The sequence below is a fragment of the Hyla sarda genome, chromosome 9 (assembly GCF_029499605.1).
Source record: "Hyla sarda isolate aHylSar1 chromosome 9, aHylSar1.hap1, whole genome shotgun sequence".
Taxonomy (NCBI): domain Eukaryota; kingdom Metazoa; phylum Chordata; class Amphibia; order Anura; family Hylidae; genus Hyla; species Hyla sarda.
In genome coordinates, this window is record NC_079197.1 from 73,083,494 (window position 1) to 73,107,693 (window position 24,200).

General features: G+C 45.2%; 1 protein-coding gene across 1 annotated transcript in view; it reads left to right on the forward strand.

The window, feature by feature from the left end:
• Window positions 1–10,686, forward strand: part of TAF1 (TATA-box binding protein associated factor 1) — a gene marked incomplete at its 5' end in the record, with an annotated part of 82,329 nt that extends 71,643 nt beyond the window's left edge. The window contains 4 exon segments of the mRNA XM_056539530.1: window positions 1,234–1,341; window positions 1,433–1,583; window positions 1,786–1,960; window positions 10,214–10,686. Of these exon segments, the coding sequence (XP_056395505.1) occupies window positions 1,234–1,341; window positions 1,433–1,583; window positions 1,786–1,960; window positions 10,214–10,430 (651 nt within the window).
• Window positions 10,687–24,200: the final 13,514 nt, after the last annotated feature.

The following is a 24,200-nucleotide window of genomic DNA, read 5'->3' on the forward strand; positions in this document are numbered from 1 at the left end:
TGTTAATGAGTACCAGGGTACCCACCTTACCCCACACCGCTGGAGCCCCAATCACCTCCCCAACCCAGAGTTTAGACATACGAAGTAGGTCCTCGGAGGCTAGGTGGGTCTCCTGTAGAAGGGCGTCATCAGGCTGAAGCCGCTTCAGGTGGTGGAGTATTTGCACCCTCTTGTCCGGAGAACGGAGGCCCTTGACGTTCCATGAAATCACATGCATATGTGTGGGAACAAGGAGATAAAAAAAAACACAAACTCAACCACCCAAACTACTAACACTCACAGCCTCACACCAAGAGGACAGAGGCTGGCAGGACAGTAGATGACAGAGGGGTCTAAGTAGGGGATAAGAGTGGAAATAAGCGTGATACAAAAGAAGTAAAGAAGAACACAAACACCTAATGTATCACATGTACTCTAAGAGTACCTAACACAGTGGGAACTTTGCTTTTTTTTCTACCAAGCCCAGTGCAGGTACCTCCTGACAATAGACAGGAGGCTCTGCATGGGGAATTGTTGGCTCAAAGGAAGCACATGGAGGGGCAGAGGAGCCGGCTTCCTGATCACTATGTGCCCCGTTGCACCCAGGTCCTGGAGTGGGGAGTCCAGAGGTACTCACTGCGGGCGGTACATGAGCGAGGGCACGCTGAGGGAGTAGTGTGAGTGCTGTGGACTCCTCCTGCAGCTGCTGGCTGTGGCGCGCTGCCATTGCCATGTTTGCGGTGTGGGAAGGGACGGAAGATGCCGGCTGCTCCTGAGTGCTGCGCAGCAGTTATCACTCCATACACAGGGGGGGGGGGGCTAGTCAGGGAGGCACAGGTCAGGGAAGGCTGTTGGGGAAGACATGATTTGAGCAGCAGTGAGCAGTGAACACTATTTGAGCAGCAAGTCTCTTTGTTCTTTTTGTGGTTACATATGGGGGCCACAGCCTTTTTGATCTAGCTATCAGTAGGGGACACAACATATAGTGGGAAATTTATCAAAACCTGTGCAGTGGAAAAGTTGTCCATTGCAACCAATCAGATCGCTGCTTTCATTTTTCAGAGGCCTTTTCAAAAAGATGCGATCTGATAAATTGCTATGGGCAACTGGTCAACTTTTCCTCTGCACAAGTTTTGATAAAGCTCCCTCATAGATTGGTTATGTCCAAAAAAAAAAAATTATCTACCATGGTCTCACATTATAGATTTTGTTGCTACTAATATTTTTTTTTATTGTTGAAATTTTTATCTGCAGATGAGACTAGGAAGGAACCGTCTAGGGGAAGATGATTCAGATATTGACATTGAAGGATATGAAGATGATGATGATGATGATGATGGGAAACCTAAGACTCCAGCCCCTGTAAGCATTCCCCTAACAGTGAGAAGATCATTGTTCAAAGAAATTAAAGACTACATTCTGTTATTTCTTTTTATTCCTAATAATGTCTTAGGAAATTGAGGATGTTGATGGGGATTTGGCTGAGGAAGATGAGAATACAGTGCAACAGCCGCAGGCCAGTGTATTATACGAGGATTTACTGATGTCTGATGGTGAAGATGATGATGATGGAAGCGATGAGGAAGGAGATAATCCCTTCTCATGTATGTAAACTGTTATGTTATGTAAACGTTAATGATGCTCTGTATGATATCAATTGTTTACATCTGTAGCTGTGTATTTATTACCTTAAAATTCAACATTTATTTTTATAAAATAGCATAGTGTTTAGTTTGTGTTGATCATACTTTACAGAAAATTTTGTCATTTGTGATGTTTTAACATTTTTTCTTATAAATTATGCAGCCATCCAGCTTAGTGAAAGTGGCAGTGACTCAGACATTGAGTCAGGAGGAATTAGACCTAAACAGCCTCACATGCTACAGGAGAATACCAGACTGGGGATGGAAAATGATGAAAGTATGATGTCATATGGGGAAGGAATGGAGACCTCTCAAGGCATAGAAGACAGCAATATCAGGTCTGTGGTGGCTTTTAAGTCATTTACCTTGTATAAGAACAGGTAAAGTAGCATAATAGTGCACATGGTAAAATTATGTGTACAGTATTGCACATTCACAGTAGAAAAGTGGAAAATTTACCTTGTCTGAAATTTTCATTTCCTGGAATCTGTGGCGGCACACAATGGGTTAATGTTTCTCATTGACCTGGAAATAGAAGTTAGTACAAGCAATAGAGACAATGAATTAACTTTAATGAGGCCCTGCCTCCTAGAATACTATATAGATCCCCTAAACACAATGAATAGGCATATTTTTTTGCAGCAGTAATTATTTTTATTGGGTGGGTATACTTGTGCTGCCACGGATTCCAGGAAATGAAAATTTCAGACAAGGTAAATTTTCCACTTCCTGTTCATCCGTGGCAGCGCACAATGGGACCGTCCCAGCAGTAACAAAGAACCAAAAAAAAAAAAGGGGGGGGTTAAATATTCTTTATCGGCCACTAGCTCCTTGGAAAACACTCAAGCCAAAGGCCGATCCCTGAGAGGCAGCGACATCCAACCTGTAGTGCTTGGTGAAGGTGGTAGGTGAGGCCCATGTTGCTGCTCTGCATATTTGATCCATAGGTATATGATACCTTTCCGCCCACGAAGTTGCCGTAGATCTTGTAGAGTGAGCTCTAAGCGTGAGTGGAGACTGAATTCCTTCCATGGAGTAGCACAATTTCATGACATCTCTATGCCACCTAGCCAAAGTGGACTTGCTCGCCTTCTTGCCCTTATTCGGTCCATGAAATTGGCGGAAGAGACCTTCAGACGATCTAAATGATGCAGTTTTCTCCAAGTAGATCAATATCGCCCTCTTCACATCCAATAGGGGCTTATTTCCTTCTTTAGATGTGCAAACCGGAAGAACTATTTCCTGATTAAGATTTGCTTCAGATGGTACCTTCGGCAAGAACCCCAGCATAGTGCGTAGAACCACAGTGTCAGTGAGAATTCTTAAGTATGGTTCCTTACTGGTTAATGCTTGCAGCTCGCTGACCCTCCTAGCCGAGGTGATAGCAATCAGGAATATGGTCTTGAATGAAAGGTGCTTCAGTTAAGCGCCATCCATTGGTTCGAACGGCTGCTCACAGAGATGTCTTAAGACCAATGGTAGATCCCATGATGGAATAGGGTCATGGTAAGAAGGTCGGAGCTTAAAGATCGCCTTAAAGAATCTGGAGATGAGAGGATTATTCGTGAAGATTCCATTCAACTGTGCGTTGATAGCAGTCACCTGTACCTTCAAGGTATTAGGCTTCAACCCTTTGGAAAAACCATCTTGTAGAAAATCCAAGAGAGCTGATACTTCTGATTTAGAGACTTTACATCTGGAACACCAACTAGAATACAGACCCCATATTCTAGAGTACACAATCCTGGCCGCAGGTTTCCTGGATTCCAAAAGGATGGAGACCCCATCTGGCAGTCAAGATTTTGAAAATTCTGGGATTCAACTCCCACTCTCCTGGAAGAACGATGTTCCTGCTCAGCCAGTCCGCTGTTGTATTCAAAGACCCTTTTACGTGAACTGCAGATATGGAGAGAAGATGTGATCCTGCCCAGCTCATAATTCGTGCACATTCCTTCTGCATCAACCTGCTCCGGGTTACAACTTGTTTGTTGATGTAAAAGGCTGATGGTAGGTTGTCCGTCTGTACTTTGACTGCTTTCTGGTCCAGAATGGGTTTCGAAGTGATATAGAGCCAACTTGATGGCTTTCAACTCCCTCATATTGGATGAGAGAGTCGCTTCCTCTGGTGTCCAGGTCTGCTGCACCCAAGCATCCGCGATGTGGGCTCCCCATCCCTTCAAGGATGCGTCCGTGGTTAACACCACTGGGTAAGATAGATCATAGATTTGACCTGAAGAAACCTCTCTGGAATCAGCCACCATTCTAATTCTTTCTTGAGAAAACTGGGGATGTTGAGTTAACAGTCCAGGGCATCCTGTTGTTTGTTCCAGGAGCTCAAGATGTGTTCCTGCAGACCTGATATGCGCGTTTCCCCAGGGAACTGCATCCAGCGTGGATGTTAAGAGTCCTAGAACCTTCATGGCATATCTTATGGAGCAGCTGCTGAGAGAAAGAAAAGAGCTCAGAGTTTGGCAGATGTTCGCTTTCCTTTCGCTGGAAATTTGCAGCGTCATATCCTGTGAGTTTATTATAAAACCCAAATATGTGAGGCAATTGGTTGGAGTGAGATGCGACTTCTTCAGATTTATCAAAAACCCATGATCCTGGAGAACTTGGATAGTCGTCTGAAGATGGGTAGTCAACAAGCTTCTTGATGGAGCCCTCACCAGCCAATCGTCTAAATAAGGAGTGACGTGAATCCCTTTAACCCTGAGATCCGCTGCTATCACTGCCACAATCTTCGTGAATACCCTGGGGCTGAGGTAATTCCGAACGGGAGTGAATTGGAAGTGATGAACCTTCTGACCTTCCCAAATCGCTATCCGGAGAAATTTCCAATGGCTTCTCAATATTGGCACATGCAGGTACGCATCCTGAAGGTCTATGGATGCTCGGTAGTCCCCCTGCTGGATATTTAGCAGTTCTGACCGAATGGATTCCATACGGAACGTCTTCTTGACGAAAAATTGATTCAGGAATGATAAATCTATTATCAGCCTCCAGTCTCCTCCTGATTTGGGGACTGCAAACACCGGAGAGTAGTGTCCTTTGCCCCTTTCTGACTCCGGAACTTCTTCCAACGCGTTCTTCTGAACAAACTGATTCACTAAGTGAATCACTGTTGGATTGGTTTTGTTGATTAGAAATCTTTCTGGAGGACTTCTCTTGAGCTCCAGTGAATATCCTCTTCTTATCGTGGTCTTGACCCAGGCATCTGAGGATGTTCTGGACCAGATGTTGGCAAAATCCAGAAGCCTGGCGCCTACCGGTGGGCTGGCGTCATTGACCTTCATTTTTGGTGGGGAACGGCTTCTTCTTAGGTGCTGGCTCCTGCCTTCCCCTATTTGGTCTTCTTCTTTCAGTGTGACGAAAGGAATACTGCCTCCTAGGAGATCTTCTGTACCCCTTTCTATAAGGTTTAAAGTAATTTTTTCTTGAATAGAAAGGATTCCCTTTTCTCCTCACTGAAAGATTTAAGGATTCCTTTAAGTTGAGGTCCAAAAAGAGAAGAGGGATGAAACGGCAAGGACACAAAGTTGTATTTGACTGGGATATCCCCATCCCATTGCTTAATCCAGAGCGCTCTCCTTATGGCATTATTCAATGCCATGGCTCTTGCTGAGAACTTTAAGGTATCCAGCGGGGCATCACACAAAGTCGGCTGCGGTTTTCATTACCGACATATTTTTCAACAGTTCTTCCCTCGCCATTCCTTCCTGAATATCCTGGGAGAGATGAGAAAGCCAGACACGTAGCAATCTGGCTACCGGAATTGACGCCTCCGCCACTTTAGCTGCTGAGGAGGCCGCTGAATAGGATTTCTTGCAAATCCCGTCTGCTTTCCTCTCCATAGGATCAGGTAGTCTAGAGGAGTCATCTGAGGGAAAGATGGACTTCTTTGCCAGTTTAGCTGTGGCAATATCCACTTTGGGAGGGTTATCCCAAGCAGAACAGGAGGCTTGATTAAGCTTATTAATAGACTTAAACTTTGCCCCAGGATCACTGCGCTTCTCCGGTTTGTCCCAGTTCATTTACTCCGGGGATGGCCGGCAAGCCTGGCTACCTGGTTGTTCTAGTCAGGCCATTTTTGGCTGCAGCATGGCTATGGTTCTTCTCGCTGTTCAGCCTGTGTGCGTCCTCTTTGAGTCCGCTCTTCTCCCCGGGTGTCACGCTGTGCCCTTAGACAGTGGTTTTTGGCGCCTACAGCTTTTTGGTTCAGATCTTCTGCACCATGCCTCTCAGATGGTTCCGTCTCTCTTTTCCACAAGTTTCTGGTCTTCATCTTGACTGACTCGCCTTAAGCTCTCCTTGGCGTTTTCTCGCCAGGTTCTCTTGTTTCGGTTGGTCCGCTGTATGGGGTTCGTTTGTCATTCCCCTTTTCCTTTTTTGTTCCCATCCAGGCTCTCCCTCTGTCTGGTTCTGTGTTTCTTGGAGTTGGTTTCCTACCTCTTTCAAGGTTGGTTCGGCCCATCGGGTCCTTGCATTGCCCCTTTGTGGCCTGTTGGTTTAGAGTCTCTTCTAAGGATAGTCCCTTCCTCGGTGTCCTAGTCCATCTCCATGGACAGTTGGAGCTGCCGGACGCTCAGTTCCACACCTTGGTTGCATTTTTAGCCCAGGGTCTTGTCTGTGAGTCTTACTGCCGGCTGGGGTTCAGTCTCTGGACTGACTCCCTTCCTCTGATGTTGTTCTTCCCACCCCAGGGACTGCTTTGGTATGTCCCATGGTCTCTGTGTCCCCCAAAGAAGAGCGACTGAGAAAAGGATTTATTTTTTTTTTGTACTCATCGTCAAATCTCTTTCTCGTAGCCTTCACTGGGGGACACAGCACCCACCCATGTCTTCATTCCTGTCCGGATAGCCTTTTCAGGTTCTTGGTTGTTTCTCCGGGATTCCTTTCTGGGGTCCTTTCGACTTGTTTCTTGATTGACTTCTACTGCTTTGTGACAAAACTGATTACGTGACTTCCAGTGGGCAGGTATATCCTGCCAGGGAGGAGCCAACTTTTTTTTCCTGGTGTCAGTGCCAGTTACGGTGAGTACAAAAAAAACTCCTTCCAGAACTTTGTAACATGATGTCATGTCTAACAAACTGTTGGTTGCATTTCTGCACAATCTTATCTATCACGTTCTAATTTTTTTAAGTGTATATTGCATTTACTTTCCTGTAGTCCGGCTTTGATCAGCCACCATCATGCCTTTCAGCTTTCATCCTGCTTTCTCCCCCCAATCTAGCATAACATGGGCAGGTACAAGCAGTACCATTCTGCCTGCTGGGAGGACCCTGTAATAATCCTTTTTCTCTGTATTCTCCTAAATAAGGAAATAGACCATAAGTATAGTCATGGAGGCTAATCTGTCTTCTCCTCCATTATAACTGTGTGACACAAGCCGTATAATTATCAGTAACTTTGACATATGTTCCCCTGTGGAGTCCGTGCAGTTTTATCATACAAGAGATTGTAGTAGCTGAGATGATGACTTATTGATGAAACAAATGCTTAATGAATTATCTGGAAACGATTCCAGGATTTTTTTTAGATAACGGCATTGGACGGAAATGTATGTCTTGGGGCCCTGGTACTTAACGCACCACGATGCACATTTATGTCCTAAGAGTGAATATGGTGGCCAGAGCTCACCCTCTCTGCTCCGTGCTGCTCTGGGGATCTTCTTTTATAGTCTGCCCACAGAGTCAGGCTATACATATTGATCATTTTAATTGTATTGAACCAAGGAATAAAAAGAATATGTCGGTTTTAACATAAAGTGCACTGCGTGAAAACAAAACCCTCCAACAGTTGCAAAATTGCAGTTTTCTTTTTAAAGTACAAGTTTCATGCTCAAAAAACAAGCGATTGGGCCCCCCCCCGGGATATCCTGTTTGGAGCCCCTGTGGGGGGGGCCGCAACACCTCCTCCAAATAGAAGGCGTTATGGCACTTGTAAGGCAAAGAGGAAAAAACTAATGCAAAAATGAAAATTGGCTGTGTCCTTAAAGGGGTATTCTGGCTTTATACATCTTATCCCCTATCTAAAGGATAGGGTATAAGATGTATGATCACAGGGGTCCTGCCGCTGGGGACCCTCGTGATCTCTGTGCAGCCCCAGCCTCCTATACGGAGATGTGACGTCACAGCCACGCCTCCTTGTGATGTCATGCCACGCCCCTCCATTCATGTCTGCGCCGAGATCGTGGGGGTCCCCATCGGCGGGACCCCTGCGATCATAAATCTTATATCCTATCCTTTGGATAGGGGATAAGATGTATATAGCCGGAATACCCTTTTAAGGCCAAAATGGGCTATAGCTGTCATCATTATAAATGTAGGACACGGGTTTAAAGCCCCTGACCCTGCAATCTGTCTTAAACAGGTTAAGCCAATGACTGTCAGAGACAGCTGGGGGACCCAGAGGAAGAGAAACAAGTAGTTTGTAATTTTGCTGGCCACATAACACTGAGCACATAGAGACCAAGATCGGCTCTGCAATTGACTAATACATCCACAGGAGGCTGTTTTTCCTGTGACTGGGGCTCAATGAATGCCTCAGTTAAAAAGGAAATCTGCAAGATATAGAGAAGTATAAATGACCTCTGGGGGACTCTTACACTGTACAAAGTCATGGCAGGTGTATTATGCATATTTTTACACACACACACACACACACACACACACACACACACACACACACACACACACACATATATATATATATATATATATATATATATACTCTTTCAGTTTTGCACTTACAGACTCATATAAGGGCTTTTTTTTTTGCATCACCAATTGTACTTTGTAATGACGTCACTTATTTTATAACATAAGCTGCGGCGAAACAAAAAAAATTATTTGTGGGTTGAAATAAAAATGTAAAAAAATTCCCTTTTTGGGGCTTCTGTTTTTATGCAGTGCACTTTTCTGTAAAAATGACACCTTATCTTTATTCTTTAGGTCCATACGGTTACAAGGATACCCAATGTATGTAGGTTTTATTTTATTTTACTACTAAGAAAAAATTATAACTACATGCACCAAAATTAGCATATTTAAAATTGTCATCTTCTGACCCCTAGAACTTTTATTTTTCTGCATACAGGGATATATGAGGGCTCATGTGTTGTGCCGTGATCTGTAGTTTTTATCGGTAAAATTTTTGTTTTGATGGGACTTTTTGCTCGCTTTTTATAAAATAATTTTTTTTATGGTATATGAAGTGACCAAAAATGCACAATTTTGGAGTTTGGTATTTTTTTTTTTATGTGTACGCCATCAACCGTGCAGTTTAGCTACCCTTATATTTTAATTATTTGGACATTTACGCATGCGGCGGTACCATTTATAATTAGTTTTATTTTTTATCTTGTTATTTTATTTAAAAAAAGGGAGGGGGATTCAAACGTTTTATTAGGAAGGGGTTAATTCACTTTTATTAACTTTTTTACACTTTAATACACCCTTAGTAAAAACTCTGAAAATGGTATTACAAACATCTGAGTGTGTCATTCAAAAAAACCTCTGCTAATTTATTTTGGTATTTCAAATAAAAAAAAATGTTTAGACTGTTAAACCATTGGGTGTAAAAAATGAAATGCTTGGTCATTTACGATTGAGACACTCTAAAATTAAAAAGGAAGTGGCACTGCAGATAAACCAAATGGGCACATTCTTCTTATTGCACTTACATAAAAACTAGGGCTGCACGATATATCGCAAAAGCAATCGAATCTTGTTTTTTGCGATATGGCGATACGGCCCCCCGGGAAAACATGCGATTATCTGCTTGGTCTGGCTCCCGTGGCGGGGGCTGGCCAGAGCAGGTAAAAACTAATTTAAATACTAAAAGTCAGTCTTTCCCAACCAGGATGCCTCCAGTTGTCGCAAAACTACAACTCTTAGCATGCCCGGACCTGCAAAGGCTGTCCGGGCATGCTGGGAGTAGTAGTTTCACAACAGCTGGAGGCACCCTGCTAGAAAAACACTGAGCTCAGGGCGCAGGGAGAAAAATAAAAAAAACCTTCTGCTCACATAGTCCCTGCAGATTCATCTCCATGCGCTTCGGAGTTTCCTCTCTTCTTAGTACAGTAGGACCTTTCCCTTTTCAGCCAATCACTGGCCGCAGTGGCGTCACGTGTCAAGCCAGCGATTGGCTGATGGGGAAAGGTCTTGTACTGCAGCAATACACTAGGTTTCCCGGGTCCCGCGGAAGATTTGAAATCCGCCCGGGAAACCCAGTGTATTGCTGCAGTACAAGAATAAAAGAAAGTGACGGGGGGGGGGGGAGGAGTGTAAGGGGAATGTGAAAAGGAGGAGGAGAATGTGATTGGGGGGAGATGTGAAATAGGCGGTGGGCATAAAATGGGTGGATAGATGTGAAATGGAGGCGATTGGACATGAAATGGGGGGATTTCACCATTATATTTATTATATCGCATCACATATCGCAATATTTAGGTCCAAAATCACAATCGCACATTTCCCCCAAATCGTGCAGCCCTAATAAAAACATAATTTCTTTAACTAGGATACACACATTTCTATGGTAAGAGCAAATATTTGCTTTGCTTATGAGTCACACTGTTCTATGTTTTATAGTTATGGAAGTTATGAGGAGCCTGACCCGAAATCTAACACTAGAGACACCAGTTTCAGTAGCATGGGAGGCTATGAGTTATCAGAAGAAGAGGAGGATGAGGAAGAGGAGCATCGTGGGCCCAATGTGCTCAGTCAGATCCAGCTATCGGAGGATGAAGAAGACAGTGAAGAGTTTGCCTCCATTCATGGAGATAGTGACGTGGATTCTGATAATTAAAAGAACTAAGTAAAAATCTAACTTTCACGCCTTGTGTGGAGAGCATAAATACATTATTTCAAAAACTTTGCAACATACTGTATATGAAATGTAGCCTTTTAGGGTTTTAAACTTTAGGAGCAGCTCTGTATCAGAGTCCTGTTTTACCTGAAGCAGCATACAATTTAATTGCCCTTGTAAATATATGCACGTTTTCAGTGTAATGTACAAAGATTTTCCTGTACTGTTTAAATAAAGTTCACTTTGTTTTTGTTTAGCTTGGTTGTTTTTATTACATTTTTATGTCTATGTAGGTAACTCTAGAAAAATATTTTTAATGCTTTACAGGAAATCTGTCATCAGTATCAACAGCGCTAACCTGTCATACAGGCTTGTAGTGCGGGTGATACTGATCAAAACAATACTTACCGTGTCCCAAACAGTCCAGCCTTTCCGCCGTTATTTAGCTTTTTCTTTATATGTAAATGAGGTCCTTTGGGCACGGGCGGAGCTATGACAAGAGCATGTGCTGCTTCATGCTGGAAGTGGCATATGTGCCGTAGACTAAACCAGCAGGGCAAGGAGGGAGGGGGATTATGCATATGGATGAGCCAGCGGAGCACCCACCCGGTTGAAGATGACGTAGGAGTGCCTGGAGCTCTGGTCGTAGCTCCGCCCATGCCCCAAGGACCTAATTTCATATGAAGAAAAAGCAAAATAACAGCTGGACGGTTCAGGACACGGTAAGTATCGTTTTGATCAGTATCACCCGCACTACAAGCCTGGGTGACCAGTTAGTGCCTGGACAGATTTCCTTAAAAAAAAAAATAAGTATTCTTAATATACTTTGTTTGATGAATATGTTTTAAAAAATTACATCTAGGGGTCTCTTTCATTTTGTCATCAGACCCTGGTCATCTAGTCTGATGAGACCTATTAACAGCAAATATAGTTGGATTTGCTGACAGGGAGGTGGAGTAATCTGCCTTCTAGCATACCATAGAAGTAAATTGCGGATATTAGCAATCTATGGGGACATAAGTGTAAAAAAATTAATAAATAAAAGAAATAAGAATGGTTTTACAGAAGAAATGCGGCACAAAAATTTTACCTTCCCCTGGGCAGGGCCTACAAAAAAAAAACTTTTGCTCACCTTCCTATGTTCCCCCGTTTGTGGCGGTATAGGTGTCCCATTCCTCCGGCGCTGCTCGGGTCCCTGCTTCTTATCCTCAGAACGTCACACTGCGGTCAGCATATCGCCAGCCGCAGCGATGTGCAGCCTCGGTCAATGATAGGCTGAGCGCACTAGGGCCGGCTCCTTACATGACAGTTGGCTCAGCCAATCAGTGGCCGAGGCAGGACATCACTGCGGCCGGCAATATGCTGACCTTTCGAGCCTAAGAAGCAGGGACCCGAGCAGCCCCAGAGAAAGGGGACACTGATACCAGTGCAACAGGGGAACGTAGGAAGGTAAGCTAAAGTTAGTTTTTTGTGTTTTTGCAGCCCAGCACAGGGGAAGGTAAAAGTTTTTTCCGCTGCATTTCACCTTTAAATGTGAAAAAGCCCCTCCCACAATAAAAATTTTAATCTCCCTTTTTCTTATATTACCCCAAAAAGTGTTAAAAATAAATAAATAAAAAGTAAACACATTTAATGTCGGAAGTGCGTAAATGGCTGAACTATCAAAATTATAATGTTAAGGATCCTGTACGGTGAATGGAGTAAATGTAAAAAAAAAAAAAAAAAATACCAAAATGCTGCTTTTTGGTCACATCACATGCAGAATATGCAGGTGTTACCAAAATAAAATACAGATCATGGCGCAAAAAAAAAAAAAATAGTCCTCATACAGCCCCGTATAATGAAAAATTTGAGTTCTAGGGGATCAGATTATGGCAATTTTAAACATACAAATTTTTGTTTATATTTTGAGTTTTTTTTTAATACATTTTAATTGTATTGAGACACAAAATAAAGAAAACATGTCATTTAGAGGAGGTGTATAGGTTACAAGATGACTTGGATAGACTAAGTGTCTGGGCATCCACTTGGCAAATGAGGTTCAATGTGGATAAATGTAAAGTTATGCATCTGGGTACTAATAACATGCATGCCTCGTATGTCTTAGGGGGGATTAAACTGGCAGAGTCACTGGTAGAGAAGGATCTGGGTGTACTTGTAGATCACAGACTACAGAATAGCATGCAATGTCAGGCTGCTGCTTCCAAAGCCGGCAGGATATTGTCATGTATCAAAAGAGGCATGGACTCAAGGGACAGGGACATAATACTCCCCCTTTATAAAGCATTGGTACGGCCTCACCTGGAATATGCTGTTCAGTTTTGGGCACCTGTCCATAAAAGGGACACTGTGGAGCTGGAAAGGGTGCAGAGACGCGCGACTAAACTAATATGGGGCAAGGAACATTTTAGCTATGAGGGGCGATTAAAGGAGTTACAATTGTTTAGTCTTGAGAAGAGACGTTTAAGGGGGGATATGATAAACGTATATAAGTATATTAATGGCCCATACAAAAAATATGGAGAAAAACTGTTCCAGGTTAAACCCCCCCCCCCCCAAAGGACGAGGGGGGCACTCCCTCCGTCTGGAGAAGAAAAAGTTTAGTCTCAAGGGGCGACACGACTTCTTTACGGTGAGAACTGTGAACTTATGGAACAGTCTACCTCAGGAACTGGTCACTGCAGGAACAATTAACAGTTTTAACCCCTTAAGGACCGGGCCATTTTACACCTTAGGACCGGAGCGTTTTTTGAACATCTGACCACTGTCACTTTAAACATTAATAACTCTGGAATGGTTTTAGTTATCATTCTGATACCGAGATTGTTTTTTCGTGACATATTCTACTTTAACTTAGTGGTAAAATTTTACGGTAACTTGCATCCTTTCATGGTGAAAAATCCCAAAATTTGATGAAAAAAAAATGAAAATTTTGCATTTTTCTAACTTTGAAGCTCTCTGCTTGTAAGGAAAATGGATATTCAAAATAAAAAAAAATTTGGATCACATATACAATATGTCTACTTTATGTTTGCATCATAAAATTGACATGTTTTTACTTTTGGAAGACACCAGAGGGCTTCAAAGTTCAGCAGCAATTTTCAAATTTTTCACAAAATTTTCAAACTCACTTTTTTTCAGTGACCAGTTCAGTTTTGAGGTGGATTTGAAGGGTCTTCATATTAGAAATACCCCACAAATGACCCCATTATAAAAACTACACCCCCCAAAGTATTCAAAATGACATTCAGTACGTGTTTTAACCCTTTAGGTGTTTCACAGGAATAGCAGTAAAGTGAAGGAGAAAATTTAAAATCTTCATTTTTTGCACTCGCATTTTCTTGCAGACCCAATTTTTTTATTTTTGCAAGGGGTAAAAGGAGAAAATTTTTACTGGTTTTTGTAGCCCAATTTCTTTCGAGTAAGCACATACCTCATATGTCTATGTAAAGTGTTTGGCGGGCGCAGTAGAGGGCTCAGAAGGAAAGGAGCGACAAGGGGATTTTGGAGAGAACATTTTTCAGAAATGGTTTTTGGGGGGCATGTTACCTTTAGGAAGCCCCTAGGGTGCCAGGACAGCAAAAAAAAAACCCACATGGCATTATATTTTGGAAACTAGATCCCCTTGAAACTTAACAAGGGGTAAAGTGAACTTTAATACCCCACAGGGGTTTCACGACTTTTGCATATGTAAAAAAAAATAAAAAATTTTACCTAAAATGCTTGTTTTCGCAAAAATGTAACATTTTTACAAAGGGTTAAAGCAGAAAATACCCCCCAAAATTTGAAGCCCAATTTCTCCCGATTCAGCCCCCATATGGGGGTGAAAAGTGCTCTGCTGGCGCACTACAGGTCTCAGAAGAGGTGTAGTCACATTTGGCTTTTTGGAAGCAAATTTTGCTCTGGGGGCATGCCGCATTTAGGAAGCCCCTATGGTGCCAGAACAGCAAAAAAAAACACATGGCATACCATTTTGGAAACTAGACCCCTCGGGGAACGTAACAAGGGGTAAAGTGAACCTTAATACCCCACAGGGATTTCACGACTTTTGCATATATAAAAAATATATTTTTTTTTCACTAAAATTCCCCACAAATTTCCCATTTTTGCAAGGGTTAATAGTAGAAAAGACCCCCCAAAATGTGTAACCCCATCTCTTCTGAGTATGTAGGTACCCCATAAGTGGACGTCAAGTGCACTACGGACGAACTACAATGCTCAGAAGAGAAGGAGTCACATTTGCAAACTTTGCTGAAATGGGGGGGACATGTCGCATTTAGGAAGCCCCTATGGTGCCAGGACAGCAAAATACCCCCCACATGTCATGCCATTTTGGAAACTAGACTCCTTGAGGAATGTAACAAGGGGTAAAGTGAGCCTTAATACCCCACAGGGGTTTTACAACTTTTGCATATGTAAAAAAAAAAATCATTTTTTTCACTAAAATGTGTTTCCCCCCAAATTTTACATTTTTACAAGGGTTAATAGCAGGAAAAAAAAAACAAAATTTGTAAATACATTTCTTTGGAGTAAGGACATACCTTAATTTTTGATGATTTTCGCTCCGCGGGTGCACACCAGGTCTTGGAGTAGGAGGTCAGTCAGGGGCCTTGAGCTTATTATAGCAGCCAGGATGTGGGACCCCCCCTCAAGGAGCGTTAATGGGTGGGGAGCACTGAGCCCTAAAATAGGGGAACACTATGGGGGACAACAGGCCGTAACTGGGGTAGACAGGTGAGGTACAGTGGCCCGTAATATGGGGTACAGTGGGCCAGAAAATAATATAATAATAAAATAGGATATGTTCCCAGAATGATGACCCAGAGCACAGCCAAAACTAAAAAAAATATGCCCGCCCCAAACCCTATGTTCTGAGTCATCATTCTGGGAATGTGAGGTGTGAGGCCGTCCCTAACCTGTTGCCTCAAATGCGCACCCGCTCAGGTGGAGAGAGAGCGCTGCGCATTTGAGGCAACATAAAAAGTCCCCGATGATAGTGACTCAGTGACCTATGACCCATTTTTGAAAAAACACCCCCAGAGGTCTTATCAGGTTTTTTTTTTTTTCTGGTTTTTTTGGGCAATTTAGTGATTTATGGGGGTAAAATTTTGGAATGTACTCTGGACTTGGTACATTGGTCAAATTATGGAAAATTAAACTGAAAAGGGAAAATTTAGGGCTCCATGGAAGTGTGATACTCCCTGAAGCAGCCTATGCAGAGGCCCGGATTATCTGGGCAAGTGTCACACTGAATGGTGGTGTCCCTCCGTCTCCCCTTCCTGTAACACACTCTGCATTTTTTCTGGGATCGTCCCTTCTTCCCACTGGGGGGGGGGGTGACCTTACCTGGAAAGTGTTGGCCTGGGACGATCCTGGCGCCTATAACTCCAGACCCTTGGGAAGTCCGGCCTGATCTTTCCCGGTCAGCAAAGATCAGGAACCTTAGGACTTCTTCTTAGTACTGAAGGAATGTCCCCGTGTTGCCAGCGTACTGGGATAGTACAAAAGCGTTGTGCATGGCAACCTGTACCATGTAGACCGCAACTTTTTTGTACCATGCCCGTGTTTTCCGCATGGCATTGTATGGCTTGAGGACTTGATCTGAGAGATCAACTCCCCCCATATACCGATTGTAGTCCAGAATACAATCGGGCTTGAGGACCGGTCCCACGGTACCTCGCACAGGGACAGGGGTGCTGCCGTTCCCATGAATAGTGGTGAGTATAAGGACATCCCTCTTATCCTTATACTTCACCAACAACAGGTTATCATGGGTGAGGGCACGGGACTCACCCTTGGGGATAGGCGTCTTGACCAAATTTAGAGGGAGGCCTCTCTGGTTTTTCCGCACGGTCCCACAAGCGGACGTCGATCTGGCGGAAAGGGATGTGAAGAGAGGGATGCTGGTATAAAAGTTGTCCACGTACACGTGGTAACCCTTATCCAGCAATGGGTACATAAGGTCCCAAACGATTTTCCCGCTAACACCCAGAGTGGGGGAACAATCTGGGGGTTCAATACGGGAATCTCGTCCCTCATACACTCTAAACTTGAGAGTGTACCCGGAGGTACTCTCGCAAAGTTTATAGAGCTTCACGCCATATCGCGCCCGCTTCGAGGGAATATACTGGCGGAAGATGAGTCTCCCCTTAAAACTGATGAGAGACTCATCTACCGAGAGGTCCCTGAGCGGTACATAGGCCTCCAAAAATTTGGCCCCAAAGTGATCGATGACCGGCCTTACTTTGTAAAGCCGGTCATGGGCGGGATCACCTTGGGGCGGACATGCCGCATTATCTGCATAATGCAGGCATTTCCGAATGGCCTCATACCGGTTCCGTGTCATCGCCATACTGTAAAGCGGGGTCTGGTAGAGGACGTCCCCGCTCCAGTAATGACGAGCACTTGGTTTTTTGACCAGGCCCATATGCAGCGTGAGGCCCCAAAATGTCCTCATTTCCGCTGCATCAATGGCGCTCCATTCATTGGGCCTGGCCAAAAACGAATTGGGGTGGTGGGCAATGAACTGCTGGGCGTACAAGTTCGTTTGCTCCACCATTAGATTGACCAGGCTGTCACTGAAAAAAAACTTTAAAAAGTCCAGATCAGTGAACCCAGCCGTGTCAATCCGGATTCCTGAGTCGCCAACAAACTCAGGAACCCGTGGCTGATAATCCTCTGGGGGGGCTCCAGACAGGGTCATCGGAAGGGGGCTCCGGTGCACTTGTCTGGGGGGCCGGACTCCTATTACGAGCGGCATTGCCACCCGTACTAGTGTCGGCCACTGGGTCACTCTCATGGGGGGTGCGTGGCCTCGCCTGGCGGCGTCTCCGCCGCCGTACAGGGGACTCATCATCACTACTAGATGATGAGGAGGGCGATGAAGAACACAAAAATGTTGGATCTTCATCGTCCTCACTGGCAGATTCGGAGTCGGAGGCTAAAAAAAGCGTAAGCCTCCACTGCCGAAAATGCCCGGCGGGCCATCGCCTTTATTGTACGGTGGGGGGGGGGGGAAGTATGTAGTGTGTGGTGCTTGGTGTACAAAGTGTAGAAAAGTAATAGAAAGAGAAAAAAAAAGCTGTGGCCAAAAAAAAAAAAAGGGGTGGCAAACGCAGCTCCCTGAACCCCTAATAGGACCCTGGGTAACGGATCAGACCCTAATAGGACCCTGGGGGACCTATTAGGGGGTCAGGGGGGGGATTTTTTTTTTTAATAAAAAAAGCTGCGCCGAAAAAAAAAAAGGGGTGGCACACGCAGCTCCCTGAACCCCTAATAGGACCAGGGATCAGACCCTAATAGGACCCTGGGGGACCTATTAAGGGGTCAGGGGGGGAGGGGGGGTACTTTTTTTTAAACTTTTTTAAACTTTTTAACTATTTATACTCCTACCTGTCCCTAAAATGATCTCACCCTATTCTAAGGCTCCTGAGGGGGCTCCGGAGCTCTGAGGGGGGATCAACGGTCCTCTTCCTGCTGCTGCACCCGCTGACTGAACCAAAACAGCGGGTCCAGCAGCGGGAAGGAGCCGTTAACCCCTCCTCTGCCGCTCTGCTATTGGCTGGACGATCGCCAGCCAATAGCAGCGTTGCTGGGGCGGTGACAGTATTGTCACTGCTCCCCAGCATCGGTAGGTGATTGGCGGTGTAATTGTACACCGCCGATCACCATTTATTTCCAGGTCATCGGGTCACAAGTGACCCGAATGACCTGAATCGCTGAAGATCGCTTGCATGATTTCGCAAGCGATCTCCGGCGATCGCCGACATGCGGGGGTCCCGGGATCCCCCTCGGCATTTGCACGGCATGCTTGCTGAAAGATTTCAGCAGACATGCCGTTCCGATCTCTGCCCGGCGAGCGGCAGAGACCGGAAATACAACAGGACGTTCTCTAACGTCCTTGGGCATTAAAGCCCAGGTAGCGGGGACGTTAGAGAACGTCCTATGTCCTTAACAGGTTAAAACAGGATTAGATACATTCCTGGAACAAAATAACATTAATGCTTATGAAGAAATATAAAATCCCATCCCTTCCCCAATATCGCGCCACACCCCTACCCTTCAATTTCCTGGTTGAACTTGATGGACATATGTCTTTTTTCGACTGTACTAACTATGTACCATAAAGTGTTCAGCATGAAAATGAAACCCAAAGTACAAGTACCATAAGTCACGCAGACAACAAGCCCTCATGGATCTGTGGATGGAAATATAAGAGAGTTATGGCTCTTAGGCTCCTTTCACACTATAGAAGTTCACCCGTTATAAACGCCCGTTCAAAAAGCCATTTTAAATGTGCGTTAAACAACCCCATTCAAGTCTATGGTGTTTTTATATTACACGTTATGACCTGTTATAGCCCGTCATGAATAACGGACGTTATTTGTGAAGGGAGAAATAACGTGACATGCACTAATTTTTTGCCAGTCACAAAAAACGTGTAAATTAAAGTCCGTTATTTATAACCTTGAAGTCTATGGCTGACATACGTTAGGAAATACACCTGTTAATGTCCATTTATAATAATGTTGTTAGTTTTACTGAGCATGCTCAAAAGCGATGACATCAGACTCCTGCAGTGCTGAGGGACTACTACTACTACTCCCATCATGGAACAGACTTGTTTCCATGATGAGATTAGTAATTCCCTAGCTGCGGGAGTCTGCAGACAGCTGGGGAGGCTACATTAGTGTTTGTACTAGTACCCCCATCATGGAACAGAGTTTGTTCCATGATGGGTGTTGTAGTACAGGGGCTGAGGGATTGATCGAACTGGGTTTCACTTCTGAGACCCAATGCGATCTGAAGTTATTAAGCAGGGGAGCGGCAATGTATCAGTGTGTTTTAACTTTCTTTTTTGAATCCCCTGCGGGGAGCCCTGAATGGCCGGTGCTGAGGAGCCATTCAGGGCTCTCAGAGGGAAATGTAAAAATGAACATTGTGAGTAGCAAGGGCCATATGTATATTAAAAGCACTGTGGGGGCAAGATATATAGCCTATATATCTAGTCCCCCAGCAGCGCATTAGATATGACCCCCACCGGCGCATTAATAAATATATACCCCCCGCCGACACATTAAATATATACCCCCCGCAGCGCATGTATAATGAAGCAGCGCTTCATGGGAAAAGCATTCTAGCAGCAGCATCGGCCGCCCGATGCTGCTGATAGAAAAACTTTTCATACATAGCGCAGTGCCGGCATATGTATATAGAAGCGCTGTGGGTGGCAGATAACGCTATATGTCTACACCCCTCCCCCACCCCCCAGCGCTTCTATATACATGTATCCCTGCAGAGCTATTAATGAAAAGTATTTCTATTAGCAGCGCATAGTGCCAGCAGCCATCTCCTGACACTATGGGCTCCTTATAGAAATACTTTTCATACATAGTGCTGCAGCGGCATATGTATATAGAAGCGCTTTGGGGGGGCAGATAACACTATATGTCTGCATCCCAGCACTGGGGGGCAGAAATATAGCGTTATCTGCCCCCCCCCCCCCCAGCGCATTAGATATGACCTCCGCCAACGCATTAATAAACATAAATCCCCCGCCGGCGCATTAAATATATACCCCCCAAAGCGCATGTATAATGTAGCCTTGCAGCGCTTCTATATACATATGCCGCTGCAGTGCTATGTATGAAAAGTATTTCTATCAGCAGCATCGGGCGGCCGATGCTGCTGCTAGAATGCTTTTCACATATAGCACTGCAGTGGCATAGGTATATAGAAGCGCTGCAATGCTACATTATACATGCGCTGTGGGGGGTATATGTTTAATGCGCCGGCGGGGGATTTATATTTATTAATGCGTTGGCGGAGGTCATATCTAATGCGCTGCTGGATGGCTAGATATATAGGCTATATGTCTGCCCCCCCCCCCCCCTCTCAGCGCTATATATTTTTCCCACTCAGTGCTTTTAATATGCATATGGCCCTTCTAGTCACAATGTTCATTTTTAAATTTCCAGCTGAGAGCCCTGATTGTCTCCTCGGTACCGGCCATTCAGGGCTCCCCGCGGGGGATTCAAAAATGATAGTTAAAACACACTGATACATCGCAGGGTTGCGGAGCTTGCCGCCCGCTCCCCTGCTTAATAACTTCAGATCGCATCGGGTCTCAGAAGTGAAACCCAGTGCGATCAATTCCTCAGCCCCTGTACTACAACCCACATCATGGAACAGACTCTGTTACATGATGGGGGGTTGTAGTACAAACCCTAATGTAGCCCCCCCAGCTGTCTGCAGACTCCCGCAGCCAGGGAATTACTACTCCCATCATGGAAACAAGTCTGTTCCATGATGGGAGTAGTAGTAGTCCCGGTTGTGGGAGTCTGTAGGCAGAGGTGTTCGGCCATACATGAGAAATAAGGGGGACTTAACGGATGAATATTTATTCAGCCATTAGCACCCGTTATTTCATCCGTTATTAAACGTCCGTTTTTTACACACAAAACAGACGTTTAATAACGGGTGAACTTCATAGAGTGAAAGAAGCCTTAGAAGGAGAGGAGAAGAAAATGAATATGCAAAAATAAAATTCTTCAAGATAGGGGATAAGATATCTGATCATGGGAGTCCTGCCGCTGGGAACCCCCGCGATCTCTCCTGCAGCACCCGTCATCTGGTGCACTGTGCGAGCGAGCTCCGTGCCGGATGACGGGATGCAGGGGCCGGAGGATCTTGACGTCGCGTCTCACCCCCTCAATGCAAGTCTAAGGGAGGGGTTGTGACGGCCGCCACGCCCCTCCCATAGACTTGCGTTGAGGGGGTGGGACGTGACATCACAAGGGGGAGGGGCTGTGACATCACGATCCTCTGGCACCTGCATCGCCAGTCATCAAGCACGGAGCGAAGCTCGCTCAGTGCACCAAATGACAGGGGTGCTGCAGGAAAGATCGCGGGGGTTCCCAGATGTGGGACCCCCGCGATCAGACATCCCCTATCCTTTGGATAGGGGATAGGATGTCTAGTGGCGGAGTACCCATTTAGGGCCAAAATGGTCTGTGTCCTTTATGGGTTAAGCCAACTGATAGTTGCACATTAAAGAGAAAAATATAGAAGAGGCTCTTACCTGGCTAAAGACAGAGTTAGAAATAGATATGGGTGCAGCTCACGTTACCTATCCACAACTGAGGTATCTGCTGATTACCAATATTCAAGGGCAAAATGAATAAATATACAGCAAAAAGTAGCTGTCCTCTAAGTGGTAGATATACAAATTAAAAATGTAATGATATTAAAATAATGATGATAATAATACATAAGATAATAAGAATAAGCGAGAGGTCGCAGGGCCCTTGCGAACTCCTCGCTGTTGATGGATGCACTCACCGTGTACATATAATAATCAAATAGAATAATGTAACAATTTGTAAACGTTCACTGTCACTTGCCAAGATGGCTGTTAAACATACCAGGCAGCCAATTTAGACATCTGAAAAGAAACTGTACGTCTAATGATCAGTTTAAAAAAGTAGCGCTAGAACTTGCTAATGCCTTCAGATGCAAAGACCATCCTGAAGAGCTCTTACAACAAAAACTCAGAAGTTGAAGAACTAGAAAGAAATGACATTTTTTAAAGATAAATAAGAGGATGGCGCTTAAAATTAAAAATGGTTGCAGACCTCAAGGTATATACTTACTATATGTGGAATGAATCACTGGGTTTTTGATAAAAGTATAAAGTGGTTAAATTGGGATATATGTGGAATGGAATAGAATGTGCAGACTAGTTGTATAGATAACCAAAAATGTTTATTGATAAATTAGTTACATAAATGGTCTCAGCAGGGCCCTTGCTAGAGACCAGTAATGAAAAACAAAATAGTATTAAAACAATGATGTAAGATAAAATAATAGTTTATAGCAGCCACCTCTGTATGACTTGGATTATATTTGGTCAAGTCCAGCCGTTTTTGTTATCTGATTTGTATTTTCGGCAGTCTTAGAATAACAGTAGCAATTAGAATAACAGTAGCAATAGGTGTTGTAATCCAGGAAATATTGTAACAAGTATGGATCCAGAGATACTGTAGCAAGTAATGATTGTTGGTGCTACTGCACCACTCACCGCTCCGCTTGGGTCGGGATGGTAGCCCCTGGTTTGCTGGGCTCCTCGACGCAGGCTGGCTCGGCTGGGCAGCCGGTGCAGTGCCGTGGATTGTAATTTGCCATAGATTGTGATGGAGTGACTCAGCAGTTTTCACTACTCGAGCGCTCCGCCTCCATCACATTCTATAGGCTGACACTCGCACACCACCCCCAGTAACCATTGGTTACTGCGGGGGCTGGGGGGGGGCGAGTCTCACGTGACATATTTAACCATCAGGCATCGCAGCTCACGGCAGTCTCACTTGGGCTATCACAGAGAGAGGATCTCTCCCTGTGATAGCCCGAAGCTGCACGGAGCTCTTATGGCGTCTGTGGCCCGATTCCGAGAGCGGAATGGAGCCACAGAAGTCAATCCATTTACTGTGTCCTCCCCGCTGCGCCTGTCAGCTTGTGTGCCCCTCGCACAAGCTGACAGTCGGTGTCACCCGCCAGCGCGATCACTATTCACCGCTAACGGGACCCCTGTGCCCGCTAGCAGTGTTATGTGTCCCCGCCTATGCGAGCAATGTTCACTGCTAACGGGACCCCTGTGCCCGCTAGCAGTGTTATGTGTCCCCGCTGCGCCTGTCAGCTTGTGTGCCCCTCACACAAGCTGACATCAGTGTCACCCGCCAGCAATGTTCACTGCTAACAGGACCCCTGTGCCCGCTAGCAGTGTTACGTGTGTCCTCCGCCCGCCCGCGGCTCTGTTCCCCACTCCCTGTTAGCTCAGGGAACGGGAAACAGATTTAAAGTGCTTAGGGCGCAGCGCTAGCCATGCGTAGGTTCGAGCGCAGCTAAATTTGTACTGCGCATGCGCAGCACTACGCAAATAGCGTAGGGCTATAGTTAGTGTAGTTTAGCATAGTTTAGTATTAAAAGTGAAAGGGGGTTAGGCACCACAACTCCCAGCATGGGAGTTGTAGTTTAGGACAACAATTCCCAGCATGCCCATACAGCTAAAGTCTGCCCGGGCATGCTGGGAGTTGTAGTTTAGGACTACAACTCCCAGCATGCCCAGACAGCTAAAGGCTGCCCGGGCATGCTGGGAGTTGTAGTTTAGGACTACAACTCCCAGCATGCCCAGACAGCTAAAGGCTGCCCGGGCATGCTAGGAGTTGTAGTTTAGGACTACAACACCCAGCATGCCCAGACAGCTAAAGGCTGCCCGGGCATGCTGGGAGTTGTAGTTTAGGACTACAACTCCCAGCATGCCCAGACAGCAAAAGGCTGCCCGGGCATGCTGGGAGTAGTAGTTTAGGACTACAACTCCCAGCATGCCCAGACAGGAAAAGGCTGCCCGGGCATGCTGGGAGTTGTAGTTTAGGACTACAACTCCCAGCATGCCCAGACAGCATAAGGCTGTCCGGGCATGCTGGGAGTTGTAGTTTAGGACTACAACTCCCAGCATGCCCAGACAGCTAAAGGCTGCCCAGGCATGCTGGGAGTTGTAGTTTATGACTTCAACACCCAGTATGCCCAGACAGCTAAAGGCTGCCCAGGCATGCTAGGAGTTGTAGTTTAGCTTAGATTAGACAGCAAAGGGACTACAACTCCCAGCATACCGAGACAGCAAAAGGCTGCCCAGGCATGCTGGGAGTTGAAGTTTAGGACTACAACTCCCAGCATGCCCAGACAGCTAAAGGCTGCCCAGGCATGCTGGGAGTTGTA